The 26,053-nt window shown below is 40.6% G+C and overlaps 1 protein-coding gene across 7 annotated transcripts in view; it reads right to left on the reverse strand.

The window, feature by feature from the left end:
• Nucleotides 1-6,088: 6,088 nt before the first annotated feature.
• atp6v0a1b (ATPase H+ transporting V0 subunit a1b) overlaps nt 6,089-26,053 on the reverse strand; it is a 39,608-nt gene continuing 19,643 nt past the window's right edge. For 2 of the 7 annotated variants that reach the window (XM_083529899.1, XM_083529898.1), the window contains 12 exons: nt 21,806-21,956; nt 21,507-21,646; nt 21,073-21,233; nt 20,462-20,552; nt 20,245-20,363; nt 19,906-20,122; nt 19,614-19,721; nt 14,417-14,524; nt 8,358-8,375; nt 7,560-7,677; nt 7,303-7,474; nt 6,089-6,857 (listed from right to left, as the gene is read on the reverse strand). In XM_083529899.1, the coding sequence (XP_083386025.1) occupies nt 6,764-6,857; nt 7,303-7,474; nt 7,560-7,677; nt 8,358-8,375; nt 14,417-14,524; nt 19,614-19,721; nt 19,906-20,122; nt 20,245-20,363; nt 20,462-20,552; nt 21,073-21,233; nt 21,507-21,646; nt 21,806-21,956 (1,497 nt within the window). In that variant the 3' untranslated portion in view covers nt 6,089-6,763. Of the gene's footprint in view, nt 6,858-7,302; nt 7,475-7,559; nt 7,678-8,357; nt 8,376-14,416; nt 14,612-19,613; nt 19,722-19,905; nt 20,123-20,244; nt 20,364-20,461; nt 20,553-21,072; nt 21,234-21,506; nt 21,647-21,805; nt 21,957-26,053 lie in introns of all 7 variants that reach the window. The other 5 variants (XM_083529896.1, XM_083529895.1, XM_083529901.1 and 2 more) reach the window with 4 other exon arrangements.

Here is a 26,053-nt window from a genome sequence, read left to right on the forward strand (position 1 = left end):
CCCTCCCTATATTATACTTCCTTATTTGAAACTATTTTATTGTACTAACAGTATTGATGCACATAGTTCCCTTTATTTATTTATTTATTTATTTATTTATTTATTTATTTATTTATTTATTTATTTATTCATTTTTTTACCTTAGCTTTTCTTTTAAACCTTTATTATCATAACTGTTATAAAGCACATTGTGTTTTGCTAAATGTTAACATGACCTTTGATTGAATATTTCTGTCAGTTTTACAAAAAAAAATGTAATTTTAACATGCAGATCAGGGAACTCATATAAATTGTATTCTTTAGGACAATAAAACAATAATGTTACAAAAAATAGCCAAGTGGCTTATTTGCATATTTGCATAGTATCAAAATGTATTACTAAAATTATTTTAGATTATTTGTGGACTTGAGTGTTAGATTTTAACATAGGGAATGATGATTCTTTAGAATTTAGAAAAGTATTTAGAATTTATATTAACACTCAGAGTTTCAATTATATATGATTCAAACATTAGAGGCTTAAGTTAATATAGGCTGGAACAAGCAGCAGTATGAGGTAAACAGAATATGTCATGCTAAGATGTGTTGCATTATAAAAAAAGTTCAGGATGTTTTTGTTTTGGATTATTTAAAACATTTTAAAATTATGAATAACACAACCCATAATTCTTATTGATTTTCTTCATACTTACGTATGGATGATGACAAATGCCATTTGCAGCATATCAGTTTGGGTGTTTGGTGTGGGATTATTTTTCTTTTTTATTCATCATTATGTGATGAAGGAATGATTTGATCAATAATCAATTAAATGTGCTTTTTGCTTAATATGATTCTTCAGGAATTGTACTTGGAAGATTCTGGTGAAATTGCTTAACCAAAAACAATGCTAGCAGGTAATGATGCTCTGTCTATGTTCTGTGATGACATGCTGCTTAGGTACCAGTGGCCAGTGTTTCTTTCCTTTTCCTCTCTTTGGATCAGCTTGATTCTTCCAGATGCCCTACTTCTGGATGGAGTTCTGTTCAATTGGAGACCACTCCACTGTGCAGCTGGGGATGGTTCAACATCAACAACCTAAAGATCCATGAAATTACTGAGCAAATTAAGAACTTTGAAGTCAGATTGGACTGTAAATAATATAAATTGTCTACTACAGTGGCTCAGGACCCCAGGTTGCATTTACTGCCTATCAGTGCACACCTGAATAATCATTAAAATGTAATGTGTGGATATTTGGTGCCACTTAAATGAGGATGGGGTCCCTTTTGAGTCTGGATCCATTCATTTCCTCATGCCCTCTCAGGTACTTTTTCCTTGCTACAGTCACCACTGTTATGCTCATTTAGAATAAACTTACAATTATAAGAAACAAACTTATAGACACCAAATGTATACATAATTTTATTTAACTGCTTAATCTCTGTTTAGCTGCTTTACCTCTATATATCTAAAAAGTAATTAAATTGAATCATAGGTAGCATGAGATTCATTACAGAGCATGGAAAATCTCTGGGGCATTGGCTAATGTGCATGTGGGGAAGGTTACTATGTGATTACAAACAAACAACTATTACAAATAAAAATAAGAGATCATTCTTCATAATTTAACATGGATATTCAATTCAATTTCAATTCATTTTTATTTGTCAAAAGCACTTTGTCAATGAATATTATCTCAAAGCAGCTTTACACAGATAATGTGTTGATTAAAAGTGAATATGTTCTTTATAAATAAGTTTGTCCCTGATGAGCAAGCCGGTGGCGACTGTGGCAAGGAAAAACTCCCCGAGAATATGTCCTCTAGGGGTCAGTGCTGTATTATTTCCACCAGTGCTGTATTATTTGAACTGTTGCTCTTTTTCTTTTCCAGGGGTCTTCAACGTTTTTCAGGTCAAGGACCCCTTAGGTGATGGAGGTGATGAGACATTGGACAGGGACCCCCTGAAACAATATGTGTCAAACAGCCTCTAATATTAATAGAAACAATCATATTACATTAGTTATATTATGTTAATACAATGAATTTCTTCATTTCACACAGGGCCATGTACTTTTGGATTTTGTTTTCACTCAATAATAAAAACCTTCATTTAAAAACTGCAAGTTGTGTTCACTTGTGTTATCTTTTACTAATATTTGAATTATTTTGATGATCTGAAACATTAAAGTGTGACAAACATGCAAAAAAATAGGGGCAAACACTTTTTCACACAACTGTTTGTGCATATACCGATAAACCAAAACAATATGCAACTTTTCACAGTATGATGGAAACAATACACACAATTAAAAATCTACTAACATGAGTAAATGAGGAGTGTCTGTTTTTGCTTTAAAAATGAAAAGATATGATAGATTATAGTTATTGTTGCTAATAAACAATAATATAGTTGTGGACCTGAGGCTCTGTGAGGTCCTTGAGACAGATCCATTATCTGGAACCAATATCTGTAACCCATGTTTGCACTTGTTATAAGCAAAGATAATGTGAACTGCACCTTCTGAAAAAAGTGAAGTCAGCCTTAAAGCATTCTCAACCTTATCAGCTTTCAGTGTTTACAGGGGAAACATCTGCTTCTGCTTCCTTTCCTATGGTAGTTATGTTGCAATAGCAAAACCACTACTCTACCATAGAAGAGTGATCGTCAAAAAACATTTACAATGTATAAAGAATACTTTATATCCTGTTACTGTCAAAAGTGCCTAATACACCTTAGTAAGATTTTGAATAATTGGAGAAGGTGTGAATAATAATTATTATACTTGCTTATATTCTTAGATTTATAGGGTTTTTAATTATTAATTTTTTTTTGTTATATTTCTAAATTGTGTTTATTCAACCACAACGTTGATATAATTATTATTGTTATTTACCAAGGGTAGTATTTGGAGTAATGTGTCTGTAAAGAGTATTTAATATAGAAGATGTGGCAGAGATGTTGGTTCCAATGCCAAAATCTAGCAAATTATTTAGTTAGTTAGTTTTTATTGTAAGAACTCTTGAAACCTTTTGGGTATTCATAGACTTAAAAACAATATGTAAAAAAAAACCCAACAATACGCAATTCCAAATGAGGCCAACTGTCAGGAATCCACCTGCCACGCCCCCTTCAGCGGCTGTAATGCCTCCGTGTTCTCTAAAGCTCCCGGCTTCAATTGTGCACACCTGGGGCTCATTATCACTCAGCCCCGCTCCTTCATAAGCCCCTCACTCACACTCACTCCCTTGTCTGTTATTGTTGGTATGTGTTGGTGCGAATGCGTATCCCGATACGCTCTGCCTTGATGAATTGACAGCCAAGCTCTGCCTCGGGAAACACCCGGAAGCACGCTGCCGTTTCTCGTGGATCATGCTCGCCGGCTCCTGAGCGTATGAGCGCTCCACGCCCCTCTAAAAGCGTCATGGTATTCCCGGCTCGCTTCTCCGCCAAAACTGTGGTGGGGCGGATTTTTACGGAGCGTTGGCGGATATATGAAGTTGTATTCGTCCTTCTACCCCACGGAAAGAGCAAAGATTGCGCTCCACATCTCTCTACTGTCTGGGGAATCCCTCTCACTGGTCAGTGGGTTGTGGAGCGCAACTGGAGGCGAATTCAGCTCGTGCGCCCGTTTCATCCGGCTTCCCACAAGGGAACTCAGGATGGTCACAGTGGACCTCCACTATCTCTCCCCCACTTCCGAGAGCACGGCTCCACTCCAGGGTTTCCCGGAGAGCTCCGGCCCGCTTCAGAGTTTCCCGGAGAGCTTCTCTCCGCTCCAGGGCTACCAGGAGAGCTTCTCTCTGCTCCAGGGCTACCAGGAGAGCTCCACTCCAGGGGCTTTAAGAAAAATCCGCTCCAGAGTTTTCCCAGGAGCTCCGCTCCAGGGCTTCCCAGAGTACTCAGCTCAGCTCCAGGGGAAAGTGACGTCGAACCGCCGCCTGGCCGCGAAAGGGGCGTCGAACCTCCGCCTGGCCACGAAAGGGATGTCGAACCCCTCAGACAGCCACAGGCCGTTTCCAGAGCCACCCAATCGTGATGTCGCAGTTCCAGATTCCTCTGAGGGCAACCCCACAGAAAACGTCCCCTCAACCTCCCAACCCCAACCTCCTCTGAAAATGATGTCTCGCTCCCGAGCTCCTTCAACGGCGACGTCACATAACCTAGCTCCACTCAAGGCGACGTCGCGCCTCTGCGCTCCCCGGAAGGTGATCTCACACATATCAACCCTGTGGAGGGGTCGCTCAGTCTCTGAGCTCTACCAAGGGCATCGGTCTGCTTCAGATCACCACAATGGGCGTCGCTCGGCCTCCGATCCCCACTGAGGATGTTGTTTGGCCTCAGGACTCAGCTGAAGGCGTGGCTCATCCTCTGGACTCCATTGAGGGTACGGCTCGGCCCCTGTTCTCTGTCAGGGGCGTCGCTCCGTTTCCGGGTTCCGTCCAGGGGGTCTTCCTGCCCATAAGCCCTGTGGAGAGCTCCACCCAGCATCCGGTTATAACCAAGGTTGCCCGGTCTTCCCCAAGGGTTTCACACTGTTCCAGGCCTCCTTGGAGAACACCTCTCTGCTCCAGTCCTCCGCGGTGGACATCGCTACGTTCCGGGTCTCCGTCACGGACGTCGCTCAGTCTCCGGTCTCCGCCGAGGGCGTCGCTCCACTCCAGACCTCTGTGGTGGGCATCACTCCATTCCAGACCTCTGCAGTGGGTGTCACTCCGCCCCTGAACACCACCGAGGGCGTCTCCCAGCCTTTGGTCTCCCCCGTGGATGTCACTCGCCCTCTGGACTCCGCTGTGGGCGCTGGCGGGTCCCTGTCCTTCACCGGAAGCGTCTTTCCGCCTTTCCTGACGACATCGCCCGGCCTCCGGTCTCCGCCGTGGGTGTCGCTCCGCTCCAGGTCTCCGTGGTGAACATCTCTATTTCTCCAGTCTCCGCTGAGGGCATCACGCTGCCTCTGGTCTTTGCTGAGGGCTTTGTTCCTTTTCTGGCCTTTTCGCATTGGACTGTGCTCCATTCCGGACCTCCGCTGGGGGAGTTGTTTTGTTCTGGCTCTACGCAGGGGTGGTCGATCTGCCTCGGGTCCTTTCCTGCTTTGCCCGGTTCCGTGGCGATTTCGACCGGGTCCCCTTCGACCCTGGACGAATGGAGGGGCCCTCCTCCGAGTGCCCTGGCCCACGGGGCGTTCTGTGGGTTAGGGGCGTCCGGTGCCGCCCCTTTGGTGGGGGGGGCACCAGACTCACTAGCACTCACTCCTTTCTCCGTTATTGTTGGTATGTGTTGGTGCGTACGTTCTCTTCCGTCCCGGACTCCACTCTCTCTCTCTACAGCCGCGCTTTCCTCCAAATCGCACCCCGGATTACCCTTTTCACTCCCGTTCGTTCGCTCCTGGACTTTGTGTACCTCGCCCCTCCAGGGCGTACCACGGATATCTCTCTCTCTCCGGGTTTCCATGGACTGCCATGTGTGTGTGTGTGTGTGTATGTGTGTTTTGTGTGTGTGTGTGTGTGTGTGTGTGTGTGTGTGTGTGTGTGTGTGTGTGTGTGTGTGTGTGTGTGTGTTTTGTGTATCACTCTCTGTTTCAATAAACATACATCGACTTCTACTCCGGCTTTTGCCTTGGTTTGTTGCTGCATGACACCAACATGAAATACACGCCAATATTACAATTCAGGGCAAAAAAAAAAATAAGGTGAATCCCCAAAATGGCAAATTAGCTTATTATTAGGCCCTTAATGGGCTCTATCAAGTGTGGCATTTAATCAGTACATTTAATTTTTTTAATACCCAGACATTTGTAAAACACAAACATTTATTTACTGTTGCATACAAATTGTATAAGCGGTCAACTGCAGTAACTAAATGAACCGATAATGGTACTGGGCCTCAGAAGTTTATTTGTTTCATTCCTGCTAATTATTGATATTATTAAGATAATTTTTGCCAGGAGTATACACTATCAATTTATTAATGAATCCTTTAAAGTCCTAGTGGACCAAAGTTTTTATGAATAAAATTTGAAAACTCAAAATAGTGAACAAAATGCCTAACAAAATTAAATATTTCCTGCATTTACATCATTCAGTTAACAAGTAAACAACTACAGTGGGTTCTGTTCATGCAGCAGGATTTATTTTAGTGATCATTTTCTTATTCACATTTTGTATATTTTTTTTCATTTTTAAATTGTCTCTTACATTTAGTTACACCATGTTACTTATACAACAGAGGGGAAAATGCTCTTTCTCCATTTCATAGTTTCTATACTTGGTTGGTTTAGTGCTAAAAGGCAAGTGCTTACTTTTGTTGTAGACAAAACTTCACTGTTTCCTGCTCAAGCAACTGTGTAACATGTCTCTGAATATTAGTACATTTCCCTGTATAAATATTTAAATTACCTTTGCACATAAACCACATACTCTGAATATGGCCCCAAGATATGACATCAAAATATTGCAATTCAGAATATTACCAACATTGACTTATATCTTACTGCTGTCACTGTGCTTAACAATATCACACATCACACATATTTCTTCTTAAGAGCTTCAAAATAATATAGAACACTGATAATTTTAGAAACCATAAATGTAAAACCGCTAAGAACAGGACATAAAATAGCTAACACAATGGTTTTCTAGTGTGCATTTGGAGTTTAAGGGTACATACAATATTACACACAATTCACAACAAAATCTCTTCTGATATAGAAATATCAGCATCTGATCCATGCAAAAGAGAATGCTATGAAGACCTGCAATTTTTAGGCAGTGTGAACAGTGGTTTTACTCGTCAAAACGCCCCTCAAGGATGCTTTCAAATGAGAAGGGCACAAACTTGAATCCCTGGCCTGTATAGAACTTGTTCTGGAATTCAACCCTGGATGGAAACAAACATAGGTTACAAAACACCAATAATTTAAAATCCCTTAGTTCTCCTTAAATATTATTTAGAAAAAAAAAAATACATTATGCCTAGTAATCTAAACAACACTTTCTGATCACATTCTGGATCCATAGATGTTTACTTTAAATTTAATGCATTAGCCTTTTTTTTTTTTTTTTTTTTAAGTTTAATGGGCTGATGGCTTCTTATAAATATGCACTTAATGCATGCAAACACAGTATACATGTTTTATACTTTATAGTATTAATGATATTGGAGGAGCACCTAGAGATGACACAGAGCAAGATATGTTTGGATAGGTGAATAAGGAAAGAATTCATCATTTAAATTTCCACATAAACGTTTAAACAAGTTAATGCTCACTCCTCTATTTTTCTCACACAGGCTTCCCTTTTCTATCTTGGAGCATGAGACATACCAGTGCAGTCGCAGAGCATGTAGGAATGCAGACAGACCCTCCATGACAAGTAGAATACACACAGTAAGTGTGGCAAAGGCTGGGAAAATAATGCATAAGCCAAAGAATCCGCCACCACTCTTGGAGGCCAGGCCCATGTGCATCACCATTCCCCATAACACCTCTGAGAGTTCTGAGAAAAAGAAAGACAGAGAATGAACTGAATATCTGTACATATGCTTGCATTTGTGTGGTGTGTGCATACATTGGTCACTCACGTGCATGGGCCAGGCTAAGAGCCCAAAGACGCAAGAAGGAGGCAGTGTTGGAAATACAACCAAGACAGTATTCAATGGTGTGGATGGCCTGGTGGACAGCTACATCCCCAAAGTTAAACTGCAGCAAAATGAAAACAGACAGATTTCTACAAATGACAGGTACCAATATCAAAATCCATGCTCTATTTGTATAGTACACAGAAAAAAATTATTTTTAACCAAAATGTTTAAGGTTAGAAAAAAAAAGCTTTTTTCCAATTTCAAAGTTATCTGTGCTCCCCACCCTCCCATAGAATATTCTGTGCTTTTCAGAGTCAACAGTCAAGAAGCTATAAAGTGCACATGCCAAACCTGACCATACTTTTTTCCATCCCCATATCCTCTTATTGAGTATGCTACAATGAGTCATTTCTTCTGAAAACAATAGAGTTGTTGTAGATAACAAGCCAATTCTCCCCTTCCTGAACTAACCCCCAGAGCAACCAGTTAAACAAAGCAGTCCACACAGTCCTTAGCAGTGAATAACCTAAAGTATATGCACTTTTTATTATTGTATGCATGTACAAATGGATCGTGAATAGATGAGAAGCATAGAGTAAATTTAGACCACAGAATAGAATCTGATATCCAACATCCTTTATATTAATTTTTTTTTTGTTTTGGCACACACACACACACACACACACACACACACACACACACACACACACACACACACACACACACACACACACACACACACACACACACACACACACACACACACACACACACACACACACACACACATAAACTTACCGGTTCTTCCTCTGAGTGCTTGAACAGGAGCGGAAATAGAAGTGATTCAGGTGGTTTAAAAAGCAATTGTAATTTTTTTTTTTTATTATTCTTTTTTGCTTCACTTGTTGTGTACAGTCATTATGCATACATTAGATTATTCATTTAAAATGAAAATACACTCACCATTCACTTCAACACCTGTACACCTGCTCTTTTTTTTGTGTAGTTTTAAAATTATTCAGTCATCTGACAGCGGTGCAATGCATGAATCATGTGTATACAGGTCAAGAGCTTTATTTATTGTTCACACCAACTATCATATAATATATATAATGGCAATAAAAAATTTACTTTATCCATGGCATGATTGCTTCTTTGATTGGTAGTTTTGGGTAATGGGTTTCTCTCTTGTCTACAAAGAACCAGTATCTGAGGCACTCTTGGTCAAAAACTCTGAACATTTTCCAAGACTGTGAAAAAGACTAAGCGATTTGTTTTAGCTTCGACAGTCCAGGTTTGGTGGGACTGTGCACCCTGGGGCCTCAGATTCCTGTTTTTGACTAATAGAACAGGAACCTAATATGTTCTTTGCTGTTTTACCAAATGCTCCTCAAGTTTCATTGTGTTTTTCATTCTGTTTTTCTGCTTACTATGGTTGTAAAGAATGTTTGTTTAAGATACTACAGCTATCTTGCTGGTCAGGCCAGTCTGCCTCCCACTGGATGCTTAATTTTTTTTCACATCATTCTATGTAAAAAAAAAACAACATTCTGTATTAAAGACATCAAAGAACAACAGTTTCTGATATACACCAACTAATCCATATATCACCAGTATCTATATAAATAAGTCAGTGAGAAGACATTTCTCCCATTTATCCTTTTTTATGCTAACATCAACATCATAATACGACTGGTTAACTAAAAGTTCAGAATAATTCAATGTTTATGTTTTATGGAAAAAAAAAGCTTTACTTTGCTTTTTAAAAGTTTGGAAACACCCAAACCTTTTTTTGTTTCTATGCAATAAATTAGGCAAAAGGCAAAAAAACCCACAAGAATTAGACAGTACATTACTAAAATAAAGCCTTGTTTACAGATGAGAACAAGTATGACATTTATTGTTGTAACAGAAGAACTTATGTAAGACCTAGAACAGTAGAGATGTAAGACCTAGAACAGGAGAGATGTTACCAGACTGCCTCACACCCACAGACAAACATGGAGGTAAAAGCTTAATGGTTTTAAGCAGAAGCATTAAAGTTTATAAATACTGAAAACAATACTGAGGAATACTGAGTCAACATGACCATACTTTCAAATCATTCCATACTTCATAGGCAAACAATTCCATCTGGACTAAGGCTAATTGGAACCAACTTCACCATACAAGACAATGATCTGATGCCTGAGAAATATCAAATTAGCATTGAACACCTTTGGTTAGTTTTACAAGGGGCATGGCAAAAATGTCTCAGCTGAATGTTCGGAGAAAATAACTGCAGATGTCAAGGTATGTAAATCTGTTATGTTATTAAAGGATTTTTCACTGAAAATAAATTTAAACCTCTGTCCAGTTAAAGTAAATCTTTAAACATGTACACAAGATTAATTACATTGAGGGATGTGTGAAGGACATAAAAAAATTCTGATTAGATAGTATCTCCTGGTGGTCATACCTTAGCCATACTGCATTCCTTTCATACAATCTTTATAACTGCTACTATCATATCTGTCTTGCGTATTATTGATCAATAAGCACTAAATGGACTGTGACATACTGGAACAGAACACTGTTGTATACAATTGTATAGCATCTCTTCGGATCCAATAACATTACAATTTCCTTGTTCTTGAGAGACCCACTAGGAGACGCAAACCAGTTCCAGCTTGACAATGCCCCTGTGCACAATGGGAGCTCCATGAAGATATAGTTTACATTAATGTATCTTAAATGGGTCCTGCTATAGAACACTAACCTCAACCCCACTGAGCCTGGGATAAACTGAACAGTGATACACCCCAGGCCTTATCACCCTACATCAGTAACTGATGTTACTAACACCCTTGGGGCTGAACTTTCACATAACTCCACAACCAAATTCCATACTCCACCAATAGTGAGGGTTATTATAACAGCAATTGGGAACCAAATATGGAATGGAATGTTTAAAAAACACAAATTAATCTTAAGGCCAGATGTCCACAAACCTTTGTCAATATTTTAGATTTTATATTCAATATAATGTTATGTATGTATTATGAATGCATGCCACCCTGTGGAAACCATCCCGCAGCAAGAGAAAACGAGGGTGACCAAGACCGACTTGCCGTCTCACTTTTATCAAGGACCTTAAAGCCATTGGCATCTCATGGGACGAAGCCGAGACCACATCGGCTAATCTACCCCGCTGAAAAAACCTTCCCGCCCAATGAGCTTCATGGTGCAGGAGGAGCTAAGTAAGTTGTGAATGTACTCACCTCTGTAATGCTGCTATCCACCAAAATCTTTTAACAGATTCCCAATCAAGCCATAAGAATGATTTCAGTATATTCTAATGTATGTTCTAATACAGTATGTTCTAATCTTACTGAAACATTTATTGTGATTAAAATAGGCAAGGTGGATATTTAGCAAGTTTAGCAAGAAACTATTTTTTTTTTGGAGAAGGAGTGTGCTGGTACCGATCTTTAAGCATAAGGGAGATGTGCAGACCTGCAGTAACTACAGGGGAATTAAGTTGATCAGTCACACCATGAAGTTATGGGAAAGAGTAGTGGAAGCCAGGCTGAGAGAAGAGGTGACCATCTGTGAGCAACAGTATGGTTTCATGCCGAGGAAGAGCACCACAGATGCCTTATTTGCTTTGAGGATGTTGATGGAGAAGTATAGAGAAGGACAGAAGGAGCTGCATTGTGTATTTGTGGATTTAGAGAAAGCGTACGACAGGGTGCCGAGAGAGGAGTTGTGGTATTGTATGAGGAAGTCAGGTGTGTCAGAGAAGTATGTGAGGGTGGTGCAGGACATGTATGAGGACAGTGTGACGGCAGTAAAGTGTGCAGTAGGTACGACAGACTGGTTCAGGGTGAAGGTTGGACTGTATCAAGGATCGGCCCTGAGCCCTTTCCTGTTTGCAGTGGTGATGGACAGGTTGACGGACGAGGTCAGACAGGAGTCTCCCTGGACTATGATGTTTGCAGATGATATTGTGATTTGTGGTGAGAGTAGAGAGCAGGTTGAGAAGAGCCTGGAGAGGTGGAGATATGCGCTGGAGAGAAGGGGAATGAAAGTCAGTAGGAGTAAGACAGAGTACATGTGTGTGAATGAGAGGGAGGGCAGTGGAGTGATGCGGTTGCAGGGAGAAGAGGTGGAGAAGGTGGAGGAGTTCAGGTACCTGGGGTCAACAGTGCAAAGTAATGGAGAGTGTGTTAGGGAAGTAAAGAAAAGAGTGCAGGCAGGGTGGAGTGGGTGGAGAAGAGTGACAGGAGTGATTTGTGATAGAAGAGTATCTGCAAGAATGAAAGGGAAAGTTTATAGGACTGTGGTGAGACCTGCGATGTTGTATGGATTAGAGACAGTGGCATTGAGTAAAAAACAGGAGGTGGAGCTGGAGGTAGCAGAGCTGAAGATGTTGAGGTTTTCGTTGGGAGTGACGAGGATGGACAAGATTAGAAATGAGTTTATTAGAGGGACAGCACATGTAGGATGTTTTGGTGACAAGGTGAGGGAGGCGAGATTGAGATGGTTTGGACATGTGCAGAGGAGGGACATGAATTATATTGGTAGAAAAATGCTGAAGATGGAGCCACCAGGTAGGAGGAAAAGAGGAAGGCCAAGGAGGAGGTTCATGGATGTGGTGAGGGAAGACATGCAGGTAGTTGGTGTAAAAGAGGCAGATATAGAGGACAGGGTGGTATGGAGACGGATGATCCGCTGTGGCGACCCCTAATGGGAGCAGCCGAAAGAAGAAGAAGAAGAAGAAGAGCAAGAAACTATTTTCGGTTCCCTGGTGATCTAGTGGTTAGGATGCGGCGCTCTCAACGCTGCGGCCCGGGTTCGATCCCCGTTCAGGGAATCAACCCCAGCCATTAGGGTTGCACAAGCATTAGTGCCGGTCCCAAGCCCGGATAAATAGGGAGGGTTGCGTTAGGAAGGGCATCCAGAGTAAAAACGTGCCAAATCAAACATGTGGATGATCCGCTGTGGCGACCCCTAATGGGAGAAGCCGAAAGAAAGTTTTTAGTAAGAAACTATTTTCCTATATACACTGACCAGGCATAACATCATTACCTTATAAAATTATGAGTAGTGATTGAATAACACTGATTATCTCTTCAGCATGGCAAATGTTAGTAGGTGGGATATATTAGACAGCAAAGTGAATATTTTGTCCTCAAAGTTGATGTGTTAGAAGCAGTAAATATGGGCAAGTGTAAGGTCTAAACGAGTTTGACAAGGGCCAAATTATTAAGATGGCTAGACGACTGGGTCAGAGCATCTCCAAAACTCCAGCTCTTGTGGGATGTTCCCGGTCTGCAGTTGTCAGTATCTACCAAAAGTAATCCAAGGACAGAATGGTGGTGAACCGTTGCAGGGTCTTGGGTGGCCAAGGCTCATTAATGCACATAGGGAGTGAAGGCTGGCCCGTGTGGTCCGATCCAACAGACGAGCTCCTGTTGCTCAAATTGGCAAAAATGTTAATGCTGTTAATGCTTGACAGGTCAGGACTGTTTTGCAGCAAAAGGGGGACCAACAAAATATTAAGCAGATAGTCATAATATTATGCCTGATCAGTGAATATGGAGATTTTTGGGACACCCTGTATTTCCTTAAAGCTGCTTTCTGATGTCTATCATTTAATTCTCTATACAAATTAAATTATTGCAGATACTGTAACTGTTCTAATATCCCTTGAGCTATAAACTCTAATCTTCTGTAGCAGTTCTACTAACATCTCTTGTTCAAGTGCTGGTTTCCTATCCTCTTTGCTTCTATTATCTTCTTTGTCGACTCTGTAGCCATATTCAATGAAATTCATTTTCATTTGTATAGCGCTTTCAACAATGAACATTGTCTCAATGCAACTTTACACAGATAATGTGGTGATAAAAATATTTACTGTTTCTTTCACTCCTAGTTGCTAAACTACAAGAGGAAGATTGACAGTAGTGGACAGTAGTGCTTTCGTTGCTTCTATGGTGCACTTTGCCCATTGCTTACGTCATAATCCTGTACTTAGGGAAGGGCTCAGTAAGTGTCTGTTGCAGGTGTTCAGAATCCAAACACATTGGACTTTGATCATATACAGTAAATCATATTTTTGTTATTTTGTCTAGTAATACACAGAAACACTCCAATCGTTATGAATGACAATGTCCTTATTAAATAAAAGGCTACTAAATGATATCATTTATATCATAGGCATCTATATATCTGACACTTCTTATTCTGTTTTTTTATTTATTTATTTATTATTTTGTATTTTTTTACCTAAATCAAATTTATTGCCCAATCACATTTTTCTTGATGTTATTCCTTTATAATTCAAGAGATGGTGTGCTTTAAATGTAAATATGGTGGTGGATAATTGTTTCATTGCATTAAAATTCTTTTCATCTATTATTCAAAAGGCCCTTGTGAAAACTGATGGTATCAGGAATTCTGATAAGTTCCAAAATATTTCAAGCCTAGTTGTTAATGATAAAAGATTAAAGTTTAAATGCGGAAGATTAGTATAACATACATAAACACCAAAAATACTCTGTATCCAAATTTGTTGATGAGTAATTGTCTGATTTTAAAAAGACAAACCACTAAACCTAGAATATGTCTGAAGTCAAAATATTCTGTATTATGGAGTGCTCCAAGATCCTTTACATTGGTTTCTTGCCATTAAATACAATGTGTAGACATTTTACACATTCTGCTAAAAGAATGCAAGAAATTCTGCAGCTGATGTTGGAGCACTAATTCTCTAAATAAATACTGCCTTAAATATGTCAGTTTATTCTCTAATGCATTTGGTATACCAGCTCAGTCATTAGTAGTACTCAGCAGCAGTCGCAATTTCCACCCACCTCATCTGCATCATCAGAATGCTGGGATAGCTGGTCGTGCTCAATGATCTCTGCCTCATCCTCAGTGGGTCCATTCCCGACTCGGACTCCCCCAAACTTCTGTGTGCCCTGTTGAGTGAGTCCGGTGGATGAGCTGGTGCCTGCTTGCTCTAAAGTTTCTACTTTCTGAGCAGGGCTTGCCTCCCTCCTCTGGGACTAAATACAAAATCCAACAAAATTCTAAATGGCTCACAGCATGCCAGATGCCCGTTGTGCTGTGTATAAATGGCACTGCCTGTGTACTGGATAGCTACCCATCCCAAAGTACAATAATAATAATAATAATAATAATAATAACAACAAAAATAATTATAATTATTATTATTATTTTATGGTTGTTGTTGTTTTCCTTTTTTGAGGGGGTTGGGGGTTTCTCTAGTTTTTATTTACAGTGCTGTGAAAAAGTATTTTATTTTTATAATTATGATTTTATTATTATTCATGTGTCCTTTTTTTTTATTATTATTTGTACCTAAGTATGTTATTTAGGACAAGCTAATAACTGGTTGTACCACCTGGTAATGGTAACAAATGCTTTAGATAAATGGAGAAATGAAAGGATTTTGGCCCACTCCTTATTGTAGAAGTGCTTTAAATCCGAAATGTGTTTGAGCATGACCTGTCCATTCCTGCCACATCATCTCAGTTAGGTCAGGACTACACCTCTCCAAAACTTTAATTCTATTTTTTTTGTGAAATTTATAGCTGTACTTGCTGTTGTGTTTTGGAAAGTGACATTTATAACCTACTTGTAACCTAACTGTGCAAGAGCTTCAAATTATAGATTGATGACATTCTTAATGAGGATTTCTTTTTTCTTTCTTTTTTTTTTTAAAGCAGAATTCATGGTTCCATCACATGACAAGTTACCAAGGTCCTGAAGCAGAAAAAGCAGTCATACAATACGTCATCACACTACCACCACCATATTTGTTTGTTGGTATAATATTAATATTTTTTAACTATTTATTTGTTTAAAAGTCTTAGCTTTAAGACAAATGTAGAGGACTCGTCCAGCAAAAGTTCTGCTTTTGAATCATCAATGTCACAGAACATGATTTTTTAAATTTTGGGATTCATCAAGTTGGTTTTCTGACATTCTACCTCACATTATTTCTGACATTATACATTATAAGACTTAGAGGTCAAAGTGGCAAATGAAAAATAAACCTTTATGTTCCTCTTGCCTTGAAATTTATAATTTCTCTCCAACTTATGAACACTGATCTTAAATGAGGTAAATAAGGTCTGTAGTTTTTATGTGTATTTAAAGGTTCCCCATATGACAATTACATGTGAAAAGATTTGCCACTGTTTGAAGTCTAAACCCCCTTTAGACATTTCAGACAATATCTCAAATTGCTAAAAATAGTCAATTTAAGTTAAAAAGATATTCAACAGGGCTGTCATTAATCTTGTCTGATTCTGTCTAGTGTAGTTATCCTTCTTCTTTTTCTTTCGGCTGCTCCCATTAGGGGTCGCCACAGCGGATCATCCGTCTCCATACCACCCTGTCCTCTATATCTGCCTCTTTTACACCAACTACCTGCATGTCTTCCCTCACCACATCCATGAACCTCCTCCTTGGCCTTCCTCTTTTCCTCCTACCTGGTGGCTCCATCTTCAGCATTTTTCTACCAATATAATTCATGTCCCTTCTCTGCACATGTCCAAACCATCTCAATCTCGCCTCCCTCACCTTGTCACCACAACATCCTACATGTGCTGTCCCTCTAATAAACTCATTTCTAATCTTGTCCATCCTCGTCACTCCCAACGAAAACCTCAACATCTTCAGCTCTGCTACCTCCAGCTCCACCTCCTGTCTTTTACTCAATGCCACTGTCTCTAATCCATACAACATCGCAGGTCTCACCACAGTCCTATAAACTTTCCCTTTCATTCTTGCAGATACTCTTCTATCACAAATCACTCCTGTCACTCTTCTCCACCCACTCCACCCTGCCTGCACTCTTTTCTTTACTTCCCTAACACACTCTCCATTACTTTGCACTGTTGACCCCAGGTACCTGAACTCCTCCACCTTCTTCACCTCTTCACCCTGCAACCGCATCACTCCACTGCCCTCCCTCTCATTCACACACATGTACTCTGTCTTACTCCTACTGACTTTCATTCCCCTTCTCTCCAGCGCATATCTCCACCTCTCCAGGCTCTTCTCAACCTGCTCTCTACTCTCACCACAAATCACAATATCATCTGCAAACATCATAGTCCAGGGAGACTCCTGTCTGACCTCGTCCGTCAACCTGTCCATCACCACTGCAAACAGGAAAGGGCTCAGGGCCGATCCTTGATGTAGTCCAACCTTCACCCTGAACCAGTCTGTCGTACCTACTGCACACTTTACTGCCGTCACACTGTCCTCATACATGTCCTGCACCACCCTCAAATACTTCTCTGACACACCTGACTTCCTCATACAATACCACAACTCCTCTCTCGGCACCCTGTCGTACGCTTTCTCTAAATCCACAAATACACAATGCAGCTCCTTCTGTCCTTCTCTATACTTCTCCATCAACATCCTCAAAGCAAATAAGGCATCTGTGGTGCTCTTCCTCGGCATGAAACCATACTGTTGCTCACAGATGGTCACCTCTTCTCTCAGCCTGGCTTCCACTACTCTTTCCCATAACTTCATGGTGTGACTGATCAACTTAATTCCCCTGTAGTTACTGCAGGTTTGCACATCTCCCTTATGCTTAAAGATCGGTACCAGCACACTCCTTCTCCATTTCTCAGGCATCCTCTCCCCTTCCAGAATCCTGTTAAACAATCTGGTTAAAAACTCCACTGCCATCTCTCCTAAACATCTCCACGCTTCTACCGGTATGTCATCTGGTCCAACCGACTTTCCATTCTTCATCCTCTTAATCGCTGCTCTCACTTCCTCCTTACTAATCCTATCTACATCCTGCTTCACCAACTCCACATCCTCCAACCTTCTCTCTCTCTGATTTTCCTCATTCATCAGCTGCTCAAAATACTCCCTCCATCTTCTCAACACACTCTCCTCACTAGTCAACACATTTCCCTCTCCATCCTTTATTGCTCTAACTTGCAGTACATCCTTCCCAGCTCGGTCCCTCTGCTTGGCCAATCGGTATAAATCCTTTTCTCCTTCCTTAGTGTCCAACCTCTTATACAGTTCCTCATATGCCTTTTCCTTGGCTTTCGCCACATCCCTTTTAACCTGCTGCCGCATCTCCTTGTACTCCTGCCTACTTTTCTCATCACTCTGTCGATCCCACTTCTGTTTTGCCAATCTCTTTCCCCTAATGCTCTCCTGTACTTCCTCATTCCACCACCACGTCTCCTTGTCTTGCTTTCTATTTCCAGATGTCACACCAAGTACTTTTCTAGCTGCCTCCCTCATCACTCCTGCGGTAGTTGCCCAATCATCCGGCACCTCTTCACCACCACCAAGCCCCTGTCTGACCTCTTCCCTGAACCTCACACTACACTCTTCCTCCTTCAGTTTCCACCATCTTATTCTTCTTTCAAACCTTACTTTCCTCCTCTTCTTCTTCGCCTCCAAAACCATCCTACAGACCACCATTCGATGCTGTCTAGCTACACTGTCCCCCGCCAACACCTTACAGTCTCCAATCTCCTTCAGGTTGCATCTCCTACACAGAAGATAATCCACCTGTGTGCACCTTCCTCCACTCTTATATGTCACCCTATGATCCTCCTTCTTCTTAAAATACGTGTTCACCACTGCCATTTCCATCCTTTTAGCAAAATCTACCACCATCTGCCCTTCTACATTCCTCTCCTTAAAACCATACCTACCCATCACCTCCTCATCACCTCTGTTCCCTTCACCTACATGCCCATTAAAGTCTGCCCCAATCACCAATCGTTCTTTCCTAGGTACACCATCTACCACTTCATCTAATTCACTCCAGAATCTTTCCTTCTCCTCCATCTCACAGCCAACTTGTGGAGCATAGGCACTGATGACATTTATCATCATCCCTTCAACTTCCACCTTCACGATCATCACCCTATCAGAAACTCTCTTCACCTCCACTACACTCTTACTGTACTCTTCCTTCAGAATCACCCCTACACCATTTCTCTTCCCATCCACACCATGATAAAACAGTTTAAACCCACCTCCAATGTTCCTGGCCTTACTCCCTTTCCACTTGGTCTCCTGAACACACAACACATCTACCTTTCTCCTCTCCATCATATCAGCTATCTCTCTCCCTTTACCCGTCATAGTACCAACATTTAAAGTACCAACCCGAACCTCTACTCTCCTACACTGCTCCTTTTCCTGCCGTCTCTGTAGACGCCTTCCTCCTCTCCTTCTCCTCCTTCGGCCAACAGTAGCCCAATTTCCACCGGTACCCTGTCGGCTAACGATACCTGTGGCGGTCGTTGTTAACCCGGGCCTCGACCGATCCGGTATGAAATTCTCATTTGTGATCCGCATATTTGATTTGGCACATGTTTTACGCTGGATGCCCTTCCTAACGCAACCCTCCCCATTTACCCGGGCTTGGGACCGGCACTAAGAGTACACTGGCTTGTGCCCCCCTAATGGCTGGGTTGTCTAGTGTAGTTATCCAATTAAATTAAATTAAATTTTGCTATATAATTATTACTTACATTTTGTTGTTTGACTGATTAAATAAGGAAAGTGGATTAAATAACCATTTTTCACCAATGCAAGAGATGATTATTATTTAATTTTTTTTTTTGGATTTTGATGCAAGTTAATGGAAGTGCAGCAAGCAAGTGGGCACCTGTGCGAGGCTGAAGACTAACCCAAATTTTATTTTTGTCTGTATTAAATTTTGCTTGAACATCTAAAATTAATACATTTAAGAAAAATATAAAAGAAATCATTCATCTTTTTTCACAAACTTTTTCACAACACTATATTGTACTTCATGTTTATAATAAATTGCTATTAAAATTTTTAAATTTCTAATTTAAAATTTCTAATTGTAGACTCATATAAACTATATATGTTATAGTTCAATAATTGGTGAAATTTGAATATTCTAACTAACTAATAGTAACAAAGATAGGTATTTATTTGTATGAATTGATTTGTTCCCTGGAACAACTGACAACAAAATTTTTTTTTAAAGGACAGTGGATTATGGGAACATACCAAGTGCTTTTTCCACAGGTGCTGACGACGAAGCACCATGGTCTTCACCACCAACATACAGGGAACACAGCTCAAAGCAATAACCACCAACAAACACTGGATACCCATCTAAAAAAATGACATGTAACATATTGCCATATGTATGATATACTGACCATGCGGGTAAATAAGAACTTAGTAAAATAGCTTTAAATTTAACACATATTCCCGCTGCAGCACTCCTGAGAAAAGGACATTTTCTGCACAAATTATAACTATATATTATATCATATTCATGTGTAAGTATTTTTACCTGTCCCCTGTAAAGAGGTTTATTAGTTGGATCATTGTAGTTAAAAAGACACATGTTGATGAAGGCAATAAGAAGACTTGGAGCATCTTTAGAAGTGGTCACATCATAGGCTGTCCACTTGTAGAAGATCAGTAAGATCAGATAACCAAAAAGGCAACTCATAAACACAATTTCAGGGATAAAACCCAGGAAGATGTTAAGCGGCTTCTTAAAGTACCTGGGAACACACAGGTAATACAAATTGTAATATAACATATTCTTGTCCTTAGAAAATACAACAAGGAATAAAGAATAGGACTGAAATGATTTTGAAAACAGACACACACACAAACTACTCACAGGTGATTGAAGAGAGAAAGAGTGACTCCAAACAACATGTGAATCACTCCTAGAATGATTGACATCTTCATTTTAAATGAGTTCAGGAAGGTTAGCTTGTTTGTAGCAATGTTCCAGATCTAGCAGGGACAAGTCACAGGAGGAATTATATCAAGCCTCAAGCCTTCAATATATTGTTTTAAATGCTGGGACAAAATATTGTGTTCGTGTTACTTACTGGATCAATACCCAGAGGATATGGCCCACCAAATACGCCTGGTACAATTGGGTCAAGTTGCAGAACTGGATTTTCATCAAGAATCTCAAACCTACACAAAGAAAAGTAACAAACTTGTGTATTAATTGTTTATTGTAACTATTGTTCTGCAAATATATGGTTATAATATTCAGTTTCTTAAACATTTAAATGCATAGTTTAAATGTTTATTAGGCCTGAGTGTCGTCTATATAAAATAATTTGTCAAACATCTTGTCAAGTTGATAGAAACACTAGATATTTTTGCTCAGCAACATAAACTATCAAATCAAATAAAATAAAATCGATAAATAAATGAATAAAACTTGATTTGATTTGATAGTTTATGTTGCTGAAATAACAAAAATATCTAGTGTTTCTATCAACTTGACAAGATGCTTGACAAATTATTTTATATAGACGACACTCAGGCCTAATTTTTCATAAAAGGTTGTTAGACATTTCATGAATTCATGAATTCCCTGAATGGTAATCTCTAAATATACATCATATTTTTACATAATTGTTGATATCTGCCTATCCCAATTGGTTACTTTTAACCTCTTAAAAGCCTGCACGTCTGATAAACTTACGACCAGTTTCCTTTGGTGCCAAACATGGCCTTGATGCTCCAGCCAGATCCAAACATGTTAAATGATTTTGAGAAGCAGTCATTGTAGATCATGCCAGTGTATATTGAAAATAAGCCCATTAAAAGGACAATATACCGGCCTGCAAAGATCATGTTGAACATCTACATACATGCATAAAAAGCAGGACAGAATGAAACAAAGAGTTAGAGAGTCAGCTTTAAAAAAATATATGTTCTGTAGTACAAAATAGCTATACTATATACAATATAAATACTATGGGATATGCACTTACACAAAACCTCAAATAATTTTGAATATTTCCTAAAAGTGACTAAAAAGTATAATAGTGAATTATTAAAGTAACACTCTAAGCTTTTACAAAAAAAGATTATAATGCAGAGAAATTTGGATATAAATAAAACACAAACTTAAACCTCATTGTCACGCTTCTGTGCAAGTAGGCGACTCTCTCTGATGACAAGGTAGAGAGCAGCACAGGTCATAAGCACACCATGACCCATGTCTCCAAACATCACAGCAAACAAAAATGGAAAGGTGATGATAGTATAGGGTGCTACAAGACACACAAAAAAATAAGATTAGGACAATCTTAATAGGAAATTTGTACTTTCTGGCTAAATGTAAAACTTGATGCCAAATAATCCTAATAAACTGATTTAAACAAACATTTGACCAACTTAATCTACTCGTAATATAAATATTTGCATCCTGCCTGGGTTAATCTCTCTGTAGGTTCCAATTCCATAGGCATCCACAATGTTCTGGAAGCCAGAGGTGAATTTGTTTGTTTTGTTGTAGGTCGGTGGAGTTTGTTTAGTCTGCATCCTATTCAGGATGGAAGGAACAGTTGATCCACTCCTCTCCTGCAAGGTTAATAACAGTTACTCAACCTCACAATAATGATACACTAGAAATATATGTTACAAGTAATGATTCATTAATAAAAATATTTCCTTTTCCTTATTTAAGAACCTATTATGGTGAATTGGGTACTGTCACCAGCTCAGGGTCTCTATTTCAATCCTGACCTTAGGTTACTGTCTGTGTAGAATTGTATGTTCTCCACTGTTTTTCCTTACAGTGTCCAAAACACAGGTAGGAAGCTTTGCTATGGTAAATTGCCCGGATGTGCAAATGTGCATGCATGCACTGATTCCTTATCTGAGATGGGTCTTGCCTGTGTTCCTCGAGTTGGCTTCAGATGCACCAGAAATGAATACAAATTTAAAAAAGAGTAGTTTACAGTTGAAAGCTCTGATGTGCATAATAGTGTTAATAAAATGTATTCGATCTAATCCAGCCATTAGGGAGGCACAAGCCAGTGCACTCTTAGTGCCAGTCCCAAGCCCGGATAAATGGGGAGGGTTGCGTGAGGAAGGGCATCCAGCGTAAAACATGTGCCAAATTAAATATGTGGATCACAAAAGAGAAATTCATACTGGATCGGTCGAGGCCTGGGTTACCAACGACCGCCACAGGTTTAGTTAGCCAACAGGGTACTGGTGAAAATTGGGCTACTGTTGGCCGAAGGAGGAGAAGGAGAGCAGGAAGACGTCTACAGAGATGGCAGGGAAAGGAGAAGTGTAGGAGAGTGGAGGTTATAGTTGGTACTTTAAATGTCGCTACTATGACTGGTAAAGGGAGAGGGATATGATGAAGAGGAGAAAGGTAGATATGTTGTGTGTTCGGGAGACCAAGTGGAAAGGGAGTAAGGCCAAGAACATTGGAGGTGGGTTTAAACTGTTCTGTCATAGTGTGGATGGAAAGAGAAATGGTGTAGGGGTGATTCTGAAGAAAGAGTACAGTAAGAGTGTAGTGGAGGTGAAGAGATGTTTCTGATTGGGTGATGAATGTGAAGCTGGAAGTTGAAGGGGCGATGATAAATGTCATCAGTGCTTATGCTCCACAAGTGGGTTGTGAAATGGAGGAGAAGGAAAAATTCTGGAGTGAGTAAGATGAAGTGGTAGAAGAGGTACCTAGGAATGAATGATTGGTGATTAGGGCAGATTTAAATGGGCATGTAGGTGAAGGAAACAGAGGTGATAAGGAGGTGATGGGTAGGTATGGCTTTAAGGAGTGGAATGTGGAAGGGCAGATGGTGGTAGATTTTGCTAAAAGGATGAAAATGTCAGTGGTGAACATTTATTTTAAGAAGGATCATAGGGTGACGTATAAGAGTGGTGAAAGGTGCACACAGGTGGACTATGTTCTATGTAGGAGACTGCTAGAAAGGTACTTGGTGTGACATCTGGAAATAGAAAGGAAGACAAAGAGACATGGTGGTGGAAAGAGGAAGAGAAAAGCATAAGAAGAAAGAGGTTGGCAAAACAGAATTGGGATCGACAGAGTAAGAAGAAAAGTAGGCAGGAGGAAGTGAGAGCAGCGACTAAGAGGATTAAGGTTCATGTGTTCCCTAGGCTCCTTCAGTGGAGCCCCTATAATCAGGGAGATACAAAGCCAGAGGCCAGAGGCCAGAATTCTTAGTTTCTATATTTTCAGGTCTTTTCCCTTCACAATGATAAATGAGGTGAGTCTGTACATTTAATTCCACAGACAAAAAAAGACAACTAATGTACAGAAATAATGAGAGATATTGTCAATCTAAAGCTCTAACACACTCACCACCAGAATTACCCATAATGCAGTGCACTTAAACATCAACCCTTTACTTTAACAAAAGCAAATGCTGATGTTAAATTGGGGATCTCTATTGAAAATGTGTATAATAAATGCAATCAAATGTCAATAGATATTACATAAACTTAGTCTTCTGCATCTTTTTCTTCTTTAGGCTGCTCCCATTAGGGCACAGCAGAGCATTTGTCTCTATATCTCTGGCGTCTACATCTCCCTCTTTACAAATTAGCCACCTGCATGCCTTTCCTCACCACATCCATAAACCTCCTCCTTGGCCTTCCTCTTTTACTCCTTTCTGGCAGCTCCATTCTCAACAATCTTCTTCCTATATACCCCATGTCCCTTCTCTGCACATGTCCAAACCATCTCAATCTCGCTTCCCTCAACTTGTCTCAAAAACATGTGTTCCTCTAAAAGACTAATTTCTAATCCTGTCCATCCTCGTCACTTACAATGAAAATCTCTGCATCTTCAGCTCTGCTACCTCCAGCTCCACCTTCTGTCTTCTAGTCAATGCCACTGTATCTAAAATATACAAGAGACTTCGCCTTCAGAGCAGGGGACAAGGCGGCCTTGAAAACAGCAAGGGCCAAACTGTCCGTTGCCATCAGAGAGGCGAAGCACGCACATGCCAAGAGAATTCACGGCCACTTCCAGAACAGCGGTTCCGATGTGCTGAACGACTTCTACACCCGGTTCGAGGTGCAGAACAACATGGTGGCGAGGAAGACCATCCCTCCTCCCAGTGACCAGGTGCTCTGTCTAACCACAGCTGAAGTGAGAAAAGCTCTATGCAGAGTTAACCCACGGAAGTCTGCTGGACCAGATAACATTCCTGGCAGAATGCTCAGTGAATGTGCACAACAGCTAGCAGATGTCTTCACTGGTATCTTCAACATCTCCCAGAGCAGCGCCATAGTTCCTACGTGCCTCAAGACAATGACCATCATTCCCATGCCGAAGAAGTCTACTGTCTCCTGCCTCAATGACTATCGTCCCGTTGCACTCACACCCATCGTGATGAAGAGCTTCGAGAGGCACGTCATGAGGCACATCAAGACCCAGCTTTCACCCGCACTGGACACCATGCAGTTCGCGTATCATCCAAACCGCTTGACGGACGATGCTATCTCCACAACCCTTCATCTGGCCCTCAACCACCTAGACAACAAGGACTCTTATGTAAGGATGCTGTTCATAGACTTCAGTTCAGCATTTAACACAATTGTCCCTCAGCACCTGATCGACAAATTGAGCCTACTGGGCCTGAACACCTCCCTCTGTAACTGGATCCTGGACTTCCTGACTGGAGCCCCTCAGGGCTGTGTGCTCAGTCCACTGCTGTTCACTTTGCTGACTCACGACTGTGTAGCAATGCACAGCTCGAATCATATCATCAAGTTCACCGATGACACGACCGTGGTGGGTTTAATCAGAAAGAACCTCGCCTGGTCACTTAACACCAGCTCCATCACCAAAAAAGCCCAGCAGAGGGACCATTGAGAGCATCCTGAGCAGCTGCATCACTGCCTGGTTTGAAAATTGCACCGTCTCGGATCGCAAGACCCTACAAAGGATAGTGAGGACAGCTAAGAAGATCATCGGAGTCTCTCTCCGCTCTATTATGGACATTTACACCACATGCTGCATCCGCAAAGCAAACAGCATTGTGGACGACCCCACACACACTTCTTCACTCTTCTACCATCAGGGAAGCGGTTCCGAAGCATTCGGGCCGCCACATCCAGACTCTGCAATAGTTTCTTTCCTCAAGCCATCAGGCTCCTCAACAAAGAACTGAACTGAACTCTCACACACACTCACACACACACACTCACACACACACACACATACAGACAACTGTGTGACTGATCTGCACAAACCAGACTCAACACACACTCATACTCACTTCGTTTTTGCACATCTTCCAGGATTACTGCTAATTGTTCTTTCGCACAATATTCTGTCCACATATTTTTGCCACTGTTCACATTATCTTTGTTGCTGCTATTTGTTTAATTGCACAATATTGTTTAAATTTTTCTGCTACAGTGCACCTTATTTTATTTTGTTAGGACAGGTTTACTGGCGGAGCTATTTTATGTTTTGTGTATTGTGTATTGTCTTGCACTGTCCTGTGTTGTCTTGCACTGTCTTGTGTTGTCTTTTTGCACTGTTTGCATCAGTTGCACAAGTACTTTATGTGGCGAGGATCTTTCTACTAGTTCTTGGCCCTGTGGTTTTTTTTTTTCTGTTTCTGTGACTGTTCTTTTATGTAGTTTTATGTAGCACCTGGGTTCTGGAGGAACGTTGTTTCATTTCA

Source organism: Silurus aristotelis (genome assembly GCF_946808225.1).
Source record: "Silurus aristotelis genome assembly, chromosome: 25".
NCBI classification, from domain to species: domain Eukaryota; kingdom Metazoa; phylum Chordata; class Actinopteri; order Siluriformes; family Siluridae; genus Silurus; species Silurus aristotelis.